The sequence below is a fragment of the Anas acuta genome, chromosome 1 (genome assembly GCF_963932015.1).
Source record: "Anas acuta chromosome 1, bAnaAcu1.1, whole genome shotgun sequence".
NCBI lineage: Eukaryota > Metazoa > Chordata > Aves > Anseriformes > Anatidae > Anas > Anas acuta.
In genome coordinates, this window is record NC_088979.1 from 80,859,030 (window position 1) to 80,871,492 (window position 12,463).

Sequence of the window (12,463 nt, forward strand, 5' to 3'; positions counted from 1 at the left end):
TTAATGAACCCAGGGCGGTTTTCTGTTATAGCAGCCATATGTCCCTGCTGCCTGCTCATGCTGCCAGCAGAGCTGAGCAGCCTGGTGCAGAAAAGTGCATACAGCTCTGCACTGGAGCGACCCAGGGACTGACACTGCAGAGGGGTTTTTTAACAGCTCCGCCTCGTGCTCTCTGCTGTTCACAGCTAATGATTTTTTTTTCCTTAACAGGAGAAGTCCCTTTTACTCTTGATGATGCACTGTGGGCCATATAGCACCAACCTAGGACAGCGTCTGATTACATGCACAAATTAAGGAGACAAAACCAAGCGCAGCCCATAAGCAGAGGCCAGTTCTGTTGCTGGTTACTCACCGGCTGAACTCACACATCCATAGGAAAGCCACAAGCTCCTATAAACCTTGCTGGCAACCCATGATTGAGCTTAATGGTCAGGATGGACAAACCCTCCTCTCCCCTCCCCAACCCAGTATCTATCTGCAGTGGTGAGCCTGCAATGGTGCATGCTCCTAGGGAGTCTCAGAGTTGCAACAGGATGGTTAATTATTGTTGCAAGACAAGGCCAGGAAGAGGGAAGGGAACAATAACCAAACGGCAGCAAGCTATGTCCAGAAGCCAGCATCTACCCAGCTGTGCAGTATTGTCACTGGATTTAAAGTGACCAGCTAAACCCCACTGTGAAACTTTATTTCTCAGCTCCAAAGCACCTGAGCTCCAAGAGTTGCTAGGGAACCACCAAGATTTCCTCCATCTCCTCTCAGAAGAGCAAGCGGTGATTTTTGGATCTCAGTATCTAGTTTCCCAAAGAAGAGTGCATTAATTGTCCCCTCTTCCTCTCCTTTTCAAGGAGGGGACAGCGAGCCTTCCCACAGCAATGAATCCTTTGCAGCATGTGCTCTGTGCTAATAAAGGCATCTCATCTCATGACTTTTTAACAGCAGCCAAAATGATCAGCTCTACCAAAATGCTTAGCTTGCACTACAAAACTGTAGAGTAACAATGAATTCTGAATGAGTTTTCCTGCTGCACTCTACAGTTTCCAGCACAGCTTTATTTATAGAGGACATTTCACTGCAAAGAGTTCCAGAACCGCTATACATATACATAATATATTTAAAAAAACAGCCTGCAGAAAGTTTTAGAGGAGTCGCTTCCAACCAGGATGAGCAAAGCAGCATTATGCAACAGTCTGGGGCAAAAACTTGCTACATCTAACTGAAAAAAAGGAGTAAAGCAAGCAGGATATATTTATCCAAAATTAGTACCTTTCCCAATTTAGCAGCCACAAGCTTCCATTAAAAAGATTGTTACGGAATTGTTAGCGACCATAAATCATAGGGCCTCGTGTCTGCATTTCCTCTGACAAAATCCCAAATATGCTCACTCATGCCTCAAGCAGTGATGCAAGCATGCTTGCACTTGAAGTAGTTTGAATACTTGTTAGACAGGCTCAGTGTTTTTTTCTTAAACCAACAGTGCAACTTCACCAGGCAGTGATCTTTTGGTTTCATTCTCAATCTGCAAGAGGTACCCCCTCCTCTCCCCACAGAGGTACTTTATTGGAAAAAAAAAAAGAAAAAAAGAAAAAAAAAAAAAAAACAAACACACACCACCACCACCAAAACACTCTCCTTTGAGGAAAGTTTGCATAAAAGAGGAGAGTTTTACATAAATCAGTAAATTGCTCAAAAGTAAAGAAAAGCAGATGTAAAAACAAGGTCATATTGAACCAACCCAATGCCACTGCTAAGAGTTAATGAAGAGTTGGGTCTGAGCCCTCCCCCACTACCTTGTACACACCCTAAGTGTGTTTATTTAGAAATAAAAAGTAACTCCCAAAAATAAACAACCAGCTCTACAAATATGTTCATTTTAATTTGTTTTCAAACATGATGAATTTGTTTCCACGAAGATTAAGGTGTCTAAATAATCAGCCAGACTAAAACACAGTTTTGTACAAGCATGACTAAGCCCGTTTCTCAGAGCACAGCAATTTCTTACGTCTTGTTTTGAGCCAAGCTTGTAAACTAGAACTTTCCAATGATTTCAGCCAGAAGAAAACACAGAAATAAAGAAAACAAACACCCTACTTAAAAGCGAGCAGCATCCTCTGGGCTACGTTACCTGCAGCACTGTGATCAGCTAGGTTTACTGCAATGTTCTTTACCAGCAGTTTCAGTTCGTGAGCCCTTGGAGGTTTAGGCGGACTAGTGCCCTGAGGGAGAACACTCGTGTTCTGTACATTCTGTGAAAAGCAAGCAAAAGAAGAGGGATTGTGCATATGCAAACGCGTTCAGCTTCTGTCACATTAATATAGGGAATTAGACATGATGTGGTGTAACATCTACAAGTAGCCACATGGGAGTTATAATCACAAAGCCTCCACTGCCAAAGGCTATGTTGTTTTAAAGCAAGCATTGCAGTTGTTTCTGATCACTGAGTGGTGTTAAATTTACTTGTTTGTGGGTCATGAATAGGTAAATAAAAGCACTATGCAGAAAGAGACTTCTCAAAAGATTCAGGTAGGAATAGGACTTACCTGAATCTCCTTTATGTCTGTAGGCCTTGTACTCAACACTACAGATGGAGAAACTGAGCTAAAGAGGTTCTTCAAAACATCTCTGAGCGTTTCAGATATTGCACATGTCCCTGCTCCCTGTCCCTAAGGAGAAACAAACAATCGTGCTGTTCAAAATTCAGAAGAATACAAGTTAAGGCAAAAAAAAAAAAAAAAAATCACTTGGCATATTTAAACCACCAAAGCTATTGAAAATTACCTTTATCAGAGAGAGAGATGGTTTCTGTTGCCAACAACAAAATGTACCAGGAGATCGTGCAGATAATTAGTTCAATTTCTACACTAAGCATTAAAGAAAAACTAGAAACGTAAGCTAACGTAGCCACACTCTGTTCTGAGTTAAGAAGACAAAGCTATTAGCCACAAAAACAGAAGTTTCATTGACAGTCTGTATCTTACGATGTTGCTTTAAAGTTTCTGTACTGCTTTGCGCTCTGTGGGGAGAGCGGATCAGGCCACGGGATAAGCAGATAGGCGCTGTGCCACTGATTTAATGGGAGTTATGCCAGCTTGCGACAGATGAGAACGTGCTAATCCTGGGCCACATTGGAAAGTTATTTTAGCATCTCTTGCAGGTCTTTATCTTTGCTGAAAAAAAGCATGCTGTATGGACAGGCAGTCATGGCACTCCATGGGACTGACTCATATGTTTGCCTACTCAAAAGCCTCATGGCCACCTGCATTTAACATCACCTGCTTCCACACTTCCTCTCTGAAGCATCAGAACACGTCACCAATTTTGCTTACACGTGTGGCTTCACTGGAGTAATTGTAGGTTTCTTTAGACAGTGAACCATCCCTCCTCCCCCTGTGCCCACGTAGAAGCCTGCTTTCAGTGTCAACGCTACTCGGAAGCTTTCTTCTGCTCAGTTATCTACAAGGGAGCAAATCTTCAAATGTAGCTCTCACATAAAGGGCAGTTTGATGCTACCTCTGCTCTGAAGGCAGCCCAGGAGAAATCTCCATGAGGTTTGTTTTCTAAAGAAAAGATTGAAGTTGAAGACAAAGATCTGAGGACTCATCTGTCTCTTCTTACATGGTACCACATTGAGAGACCGTGTTACTGCAGAGCAAGGCTTTAAAAGAAAGGGAAGCACCTTACAGGTGAAGATACAGAATAGATGGGCAATGCAATAAGTATACAAAGCAGAAAAAGAAAAAAAGGTGCCCTTCCACATGCTGCTGGCAGAAGGGAGGATGCCTACAGCAAGCATGCCGTGACCGATTCACAGCAAGCAGCACCAACAAAGCAGGCCCAGCTTTGTCAAGTGATGGTCTGTCACTTAAAACCCTCAGCCCTTTTTTAAAAGTAGGAAAACACACACAGAGTTACTTCTGATCTCCTAAAGGGATGCTTGCAGCTTATACAACAGGTCAAGCCAATCGGGAGTAACACCCCTTTCCCAATCACCCAAGTGTTACAGAAACATCCAGGGCGTTTCATAAAAATCCCGGGAACGTTGCGTACAGAAATCCTGTTTCATCACCTCCTTACGTACCCACCCCCTGATGACATCCAGCTACTGTTCAAAACCCGCAAGAGCACCAGCTAATTCCTCTGCAGCGCTGCCTTGCTCACGCTGTGGTACCCAAAACAACTGCCAAAGAAAGAGGCAGCAGTGTACTCCTGCAGATGCAGGTAATACTCTTACTTTTAAAAATCTGAAAGAAGTAAAATTAGGCTGATGAAAGCCTCAGTTTCACTAATTTTTATTTTGAGGGATATTTTAATAAGCAGATAAACTGTTGGCTGTTTTTGCTGTTTTTACTGTTTTGGGGGTGATTTGCCACACCCCTACCCTTACCTACACATTGTTCGACGAAGAATGTTGCCAAGTAGTAAAATTCCAGCCAGTTCTCACTTTGCCACCAACCTAACCTGGTATTTGTTATTTAGTAATAATAACAGCAACAACTGTCATTGGAATACCACTAGTAGATATTTCCTGTGTGTGTGTGTGTTTTTTTTTTTTTTCCATAGTTATTTGCAAGACAATTTGGTTAAAGAGCTTCCTTTCCGGCCAACCTTTTTTTTTTTAGCCATCCTTATTCGGAAAGTGATGCTCTATCACACCATACCCTGCAAAGTCACAGTGACTTAACTGCCAAGCAAAAAGGTTCAATCCAACACATTTTACTGTGGGATTGACACAGGCCAGGGGCTGACAGCGAGCTGCTGTGGCTAGCTCGAGGCCAGGCAGCACACAAGGTCAAGGTAGCGGAACCGCAAGCAACCCAAGCCCCGCAAGTCAGCCAGGTTGCCAAAGGTAGCTCCGGCTCATCCAGCTTTTATCAGCAGAAAATAGGTCGTTATATCCACTTCTTTTGACTGATGACAGAACTATTGTGTAGATAATCATCAGCAATTACAGATCTGTATTTGTACACAAAGTATCTCTTCCGAAAGAGGAAAAGAAAAAAGAGACACAAAAGCCAACATTAAAGTTTAAGAGCTGAAGGCACTTCCAAGGGGTAGGTTGCTCTTTGTTATATACATTAAATAGCTCTTCCTTTGTTGCCATCTCCACAAACGCTAACAGAAACTTCAAAGGGGAAAAAAAGCCCTTAAGTAGTAAGAACTTAACAGGCTCATTTAAAAAACACAGGCAAAGCACGCTGCAACCGCTTTGTAACTCTGGACTTAGGCACCTCTCCAAAAGCAGGTTTTGAAGTCCAGTGAAGGTCAGTGACAGTGCCAAAGTCATTCGCACGTGTTAAGCACTTAATGCTTGTTCAAAAAGTGATCATTTACACTGCTAGATGCACAGTAAAATCCCCATTAAAACATACTTCAAAAGACTTGCTTCTCTTTAGTTATGAGCTTAACATTCTTGCGTACAAAAGCTATGGTAATAAATTATGATTCTGGGTCACTTAGTACAGGTCTTCAGAAAGCAGCTCTGCTATACACTAACCTTAATCTTTAGCAAGGCTTTCAATCAGAAAACCAAGCTCGTAATACACAAGCAACCACACACCCACTGGTGTAGGAAAGGTGTAAAAGTCACCATGTTTGTGACCCCCGCCACCACCCAAAATTATGAAGATTCAAAGGCAGAAGGAACTCTTTCAGGACATGTGTCAAAAACCAGAATTTATGTACTAAGATAAGGTGCAATTCAGAAAGCCTCAAGATATTTCTAGATAACCCATCATTTCCTTATTTTTTTTTTTTAATTTTTTCAGAGCTGTATCTGAACCAGGGTTACCAGATTCCAAAACTAATTAAGTTAAAGAAGGGGCAATTTTTTAATTACTTTGATGGGAACATCATTACATTTTTTTCATTATTTTACAAGTACTCTAAAAGAAGGCATTTAGTAACAGACATTCTTCACACCTTTGTATTTGGCTGAAAAATGTTTGCCAGGTCACTTGTCTGTCAAATGCAGGTTTATCTTTAATGCTTCAGTGATCCTGAGAGACGCTCTCAGATTTCAGAGATGCGGGGTTTTGATGGATGAGCCATGGCAAGTTTCACTGAAGCAGTTTAAGGATACCATTGTCAACAGATAACTGCCCCATTCTGCTGCTGAATGTGGCCAGCAGAAAGGAACAGGCACTTTTACTTCAGTTGTTCCAACCTGACCTGATAGCTTAGCCCTAGCCACCATTACTGCTAATTTAAAGCATTAGAGGGTTGGAGACCCATCTTTTCTGCCTCCTTGAGCAGAGGGACAGAGTGACCACCTGGGGCAGATTTGGCAGAGGTTGTCTAAGGTCCCTCCACGTCTGAAGTGCACCTTTGCATTTGTTGCAACACATAAAACTTACTGACTGACCTCCTGCCCTGTTGGCTGGATTTCAAAGTTGGTTTCATCGGTATTAATGAGGACCCACTCAACTTTGACATCATCTCCTTTGTCTTTCACGTAGAGCTGAAGCTGTGGATAGGAAAGAAGCTATTGGAGAGGGTTCTGGTAACATTTAAAGAAATTTTAAGTCAAGCTCCACGCTGATGCTCACCAAAGGAAGAATACCTGTTGCTGAGTCAGCATGTGCCCAAGTGACAGTCTAAGAAACCAAAAGTTACTTGAGTGCATATGCCAGTTAAAAAGGGTATTTTTGTTCTACATATCTCAACAATCTACCCAAAGATTTATTTATCCAGTTGTCCTAAAGAAGAGGCTTAATTCATGAATTTATAACTCACCCCAGATAGAACTGTAACATTATTAAATGTTTTACTGGAGTTCAGATGAGCTTACATGAATTTTTCAAACAGGAGGTGAAAATCTGATACCATCTTTCAGATCTTTCAGCTGAGCTGGGGGATGAGATGTAACAAGAGAATAAAAAAAAAAAAAAAGAGAGAGAATAATACTTAATGCCTTACCTGCAAGTAAACTGGAGACAGTTTCACACTGTATGACTGGCTTTCTGCAGCTTCAGGTGAAGTACGTGAGACACTGAAAACAAACGTAACGGAATCTCCCACAACATTACAAGAAACCACCTAAAGAAATTAAAGGGGGAAGAGGCAAAGGAAGAGAAAAATAATTTAGTCTTCAGAAGAATGGTGAAAGCAAGAAAGCAACTAAGAAAATGAAGGATTTTAGGCTACCAGAATTATGCTACGTTCTGCAGCTGGAAGATTTCCAGGCAATTTCATTAACATCCCTACCTCCTTCTACACATTCAGTTCCAAACACTGCAGTTCAAACATACACTTCTGGATTAATACCTGAGAATTCTGGCATTTTCCAAAATTTCTTTTGTGTTATATAACACAAGATAACTCCTCACCTGACGAAGACTCCTTGTGTTTCACAGACCTATACATCAGAATCTCTAAGATCTAAATTTTTTACTGTGGATAAAAACAAGTTTGTTCTCCCTCCTTTCCTACCCAGAACCAGGCATCCTATCATAGGATGATAGGTTCATTACAATGAACCAGGCAAGATTTATTTTAGCAGTATCCTACAAATGTGAAACTTTGGCATAATGCTGCTGCTGAGACGATTTTGAGTAATTCCACCACTGGGGTGGTGATGGGCAGAAGCCTTTAAAAGTTTGAGTCTTTGACCAAACCAAGAAAGGCACCGAGCGTTGGTGGTGAAGCTAAATGTGTGGGACAAGCCTGAATGCCATACGCTTACTTAAGTACACACCCTGAGCTTTATAAGCAGCAATTTAACCTGTTATCACAGTGAGTTTACAAATACAGGATGTTTTTTTGTTGTTGTTTTTCCCTCTCCCTCTTGAAAGTAATTGAGGTTTTGAGCTGGTGCTCAAAGTCCCACGAACAGGCAGAAAGCACCTGGCAGCAGAGGAAGGCCCCAGGTACAGAAGTCAAAAGTCATGCATTAAGCCAGGGAGAGAAGTTCACTTTGCAAAGTTGCAGCCTCTGCTGGTTGAAGACAGCTGCTCATCGCAGTTCCTCTGTGGTTACTGTCCCACAGCTCCACCACTGGAAAGGTGAGTTAAATGCTCCTTGGATGGATTCAGGCCAAGTTAACCAGGTTAATGCGATGCACAAATCATTTGCTGCAAGATTTGTTTGAGGGAGACTCTGCACATATGCCAGTGAATTATGTTTGTGCACTTACTGCTTCACTTACGAGCACTGGAACTAAAGCTGAAGGTTTAAAATGAATCACGTACCTAAGGAAGATTCTTATCAGTCTCTCCTTAAATACACAGCCCATTTCCCAGGGCTCTACTGGATACGTTGTAAGAAGCACCAGAGAACCATCAAGGGCTTCTGAGCACATCCATTAAGGAAGAAATTACAAAGGAGCAGGGGGAGGGAGTGGACAGGACAAATAACTATCACAGCCACACCCATGAGCATCGAGATTTGCCTTTTCAGGTTTGTCTTCTGCAAACTCTAGGTGGGAAGTGGGAAAAATCTGCTTCCCTCACCTCTCTTCTTCCCCAAAACCTAAATTCCCTCAAAGCTGATTTATGTCCCTTAATCCCATATAATCACCATAAGCAGCCACAATTAGGACATAACAGAAAAGAGTTTTAAGCGTTTTTTATAGCTAACAAGACCAAAACGCCTAACTGCTCATTTTACTTGTAGTTGAGTCAAAACACAGAATCACTCAATTCATTCACAATGAGGATGGATTAGCATGTTTTTTCCTTAAAGATGACAGAAAATGACAGGTCCTTCCTCTTTATGGAGCGCAGAGAAGAGAAAAAGGACAGGTCTGATGCAAATACTGCTGACACTTGCATATCCTAAGCACGGTGGTTTACCACCCATACCCATCTGACCCACACATGCATGGGAAGTTCATGCGTTCAGAACAAGTTGGACCTGCTGCACATGTGGTGCAGTGCCATTCGTCTGGAGCTTCTGGACATCTAAGAGACAGGGTTACCAGGTACACAGCTGATTACTGCTTTAAATAAAACAAACAAAAGCGCGGTAGAAGAGTTCGTAGATGTGTTCATGTGCTACTTTTTTCTTTTGTTTTCACTTTCAAGTAGAAGATGGAAACATGATCCAAGTGGCGGAACTTCTACTTTTCTTTCTCTACCCTGTTGAGATATGCCAAATCCATCTGCTAATATTTGTACCAGAAGCTTAGGAGCAAGTACTGCTAGCATTTGGGCTTTTAGTTTCCTTGATTCATTTATTTTCTGCCAAAGTCACCCAGCAAATACTCCCTTTCTCTCCTCACTTTTGAGAAAGAAACGGTGGTCTTCAGGCACAGGAGCCTGTTTGAGTCCAATCACAAAAAAGGAGAGTTTCCCTGTTTGTTGATGGAAAATTACATATATCACACAAAAACCTTTGTACCTGGAGTAGCACGATGGTTTACAGAGTAAGAACACTGAGAAAGTAGAATTCTTGGTAAAAACTTGAAGAGAAAGAGGTTCTGTTTTCATCTAAGATGCTGCCTACTAGCAAGAGACCGCAACTGCCACTTCTCTTTGTAAGTGACATTTCTTTAGAAATGTAGCAGATTCTTCTGATAGACCTGAGCAGAAATATGTAGGCCATTTGCTCCAGAATAGCAACATAAATAAAAATACTGAAGCTTCCTGTGCTGTGCTCTTCTTCCACCATGGCCCCATCCAGCCTGCTTCCTCAAATTCCCTTTCTCTGAGCCAGTGAAGAGCAACCACCAAAAACCCCAGCTCATTCCTATCCTGCAAAGCTCTAGCTAGAGACAAAATGCATTTGCCAGCAGGTAAAGGGAAAAACTCTGGATTCCCAGAGGGGTTATGCTCCAGCTCCTCGCCTTCGCTATCTTGTAGCTGGACAAGCAAGACCTCGTACTCTTGCAGTAGAAGGGTGAGGTGAAGCAGTGGCACAAAGACACCAGGACTCTTCCACCAGCAAGACCAAAGTGCCTTATCACACCAGCATCTCCCCATGGACAGACACTCCACCACCAGCAAGGCATCTCTCTGTGCCCTTTGAGGATCTTCTATCCAGCAGTGGCTCCCAGCCCTTCCTCTAAAGTTATTAGTAAAATTACCCTAAAACACTGTTCGAGGCAAACAAGAAGGAACAAGACTGAAGAAACATTACAGTCAGAGTAAGACAAATATTTTTCCAAGTAACTGAAGTGCCCGAACATGTGTGCTCACAGCTACCAAAGTCCTGCCCTCCTGCTCTGCCTTTCCCCTCTCTATCTTGACTCTGCAGTTCCTCTGGACAGAGCTGCAGAATTTCAGCTTCTCTCCTTTCAGCAAAAGCTACTTCAGTTCAAGGAGAACCAGAATGCCTCTCCTTGTCACTCAGGCTGTCCTCTTGCCTTGAGATGTTTCAGTATTGTTCCTGGCACCACACAGATTTGTGCTTCACACACAGCCTTGCTGTTACTCCTCCAGATCAGCCCTTCTTCCCCATCTCTCTGTGCGAGACAGGAGAGCCCCTCCTGTGGTAAGAGGGATGGTGAATGGCCATGATTTCAGAAGGAAGTTCATACAGTCCAGCAGAAGAAGTTCTTCTCCACCTTCCCCAAGCCTGACTGTATTGTGTGCGTGTGTAAAACTCCCGATGTTACAGGCCTGATTGGTTTTCCTCTGGACAGAAATCAGTTTTACTGCATTTAGCATCTACTTCAAGAAAGAACAAGTTACTCGAGGCCAAGAAACATGTATCAGTACCATGTAAGCAATAAAAACCTTTAAAAGTTTGCACAAGAAACAAGTATACCCTGAGGCAGCAACGCAGTGAACACTGTTTTCATCTCAACTCCAGGGATTGGGATGCTATGAGATTTAGGAGCCCCACAATTTCCAATTTTGGTTCTGGATTATCGCTCTGAGAAAGAGAAGGCCCTCATTCTGTCACAGACATGTTATCTTGTCCACGGCCACAAAGACGGTTTGCGTGCTCAGCTTAAAACCTCCCCACAGGAAACTTTTCCAGTCAGAAACTTCTGCCTTTTCACAGTCATTACACTCAGCTGTTTGAGAGGAGAATTACAACACCTTCCTTGGCTAAGCGAGCCTGTACATCAACTTCTTGAGAGGCTTTCTGTAGCTTCTACGCCATTCCGTTTTCACTCGAGCAGCTCATTAAATGACAGACAAAATCAAGGACAGAAAACAAACGCAATGTCTAACCCAGGCACAGCTAGTAGCTGATTTTTAGAAGCTGTTATCAAAGCAAGTTTGCCTGCAAATATAATGAGAAAACCTCAGATCAGTTTTCCAAAGTGACAATAAGCACAGGGATGAAGGCAGGGTGAATGACGGAATGAGTGCACAGGAGGAGGAGATACCACAGGAGCAACAGAGGCAAAACAAAAACTGATACACCAAGTGAATTTATCCATTCCTTTGTGTCTGACAGGCAGACAAATTCAAAGCAGTGGAAAAAAGGGCAGGGGGAAGGGTGGTTAAAAACAACAATCAGGGAGTAAAAGCAGACACGAGAGGTAGACTTTTCAATCAGCCTATCAGGCCAAGCGATCATCAGATGGTGGGAGGACAAGAAGCAGCACCTATATTTAAGAAGGTGGAAAATAAACACCAGAAATAGACCGGGTAGTTTGGCCTCACTAACATGCAGGTTAAACAAGCAACTTAGAAGGTGGCATAGCTGAAGACACTGATACAAATGGAAGACAAAAAATGCAAGAGAGGTTTGCCAGCTTGTCCTACAGTAACTTGGAGAAAGGCACTGGGGTGCTAGGGTACCCCTGGCACTTGCTGGCAGATGTGGCACAAACCTGCAGGAGGACCACGAGCATCTGCAGCTGCCTGACAGTGCCAAAACCAGCATTATCGCCACTGAAGCAAACAAATCCCAGCCTGGACGTCTTCCTTTGACAAGAAACTCAGTTCCTAGGTAGGTTAGATCTATTATGCTGTCTTGCCTGTTTTAACAAGGACACCTATGTCCAAAACTCCTCAGCAGAAAACTGAAAGAAAATATGAACTGAGGAAAGAAAGCTGGGAGGCAGCAATATAAAGGGAGATAAGGACATTACACAGAAAAGCTGAAAAACCTTGATGACTAGAAGAGAAATGTAACACCGAATTCAGAGCATGTGTGCCAGAATCAAGAAATAAGCCCCACTCTATAGAGGCAGTATCACTAGGAGAAAACCAAAGTAAGAGAAACCTGGATGTATCAAGTCAACCACAGTGTGACGCAGCCGCAGGAGAGGCAGATGAGAAGCCTTAAATGCATTGGGAAGAGCTGTCGGAGGCACAGGGAGGCAGTCAATCTCAACACACAGGGAGACCTTGTTGTTGTGCTGTGCTTCACTTTAGCCATCACGTTCAAGGAACGCGAATCCAACTGGAGCGGCCGCAGAGACCGGACGCAAAGGCGTGACTGGCAAACCAGCACTGTGAAAGGAGACTTGAGGAACACCTTATTTACCCAAGCCAAACAAAGGCTGGAAGGAAACATAACTCCTCCGTAATGTACTTAGTGACAGAAAGCACCAGGGAAAAAAAAGTAA

At 42.9% G+C, this 12,463-nt stretch overlaps 1 protein-coding gene across 2 annotated transcripts in view; it reads right to left on the reverse strand.

The window, feature by feature from the left end:
* C2CD2 (C2 calcium dependent domain containing 2) overlaps window positions 1–12,463 on the reverse strand; it is a 36,570-nt gene that overhangs the window by 18,715 nt on the left and 5,392 nt on the right. For both annotated transcript variants that reach the window (XM_068684748.1, XM_068684755.1), the window contains exons 3-6: window positions 6,913–7,032; window positions 6,359–6,460; window positions 2,538–2,660; window positions 2,123–2,243 (exon numbers count right to left, since the gene is read on the reverse strand). In XM_068684748.1, the coding sequence (XP_068540849.1) occupies window positions 2,123–2,243; window positions 2,538–2,660; window positions 6,359–6,460; window positions 6,913–7,032 (466 nt within the window). The remainder of the gene's footprint in view (window positions 1–2,122; window positions 2,244–2,537; window positions 2,661–6,358; window positions 6,461–6,912; window positions 7,033–12,463) is intronic.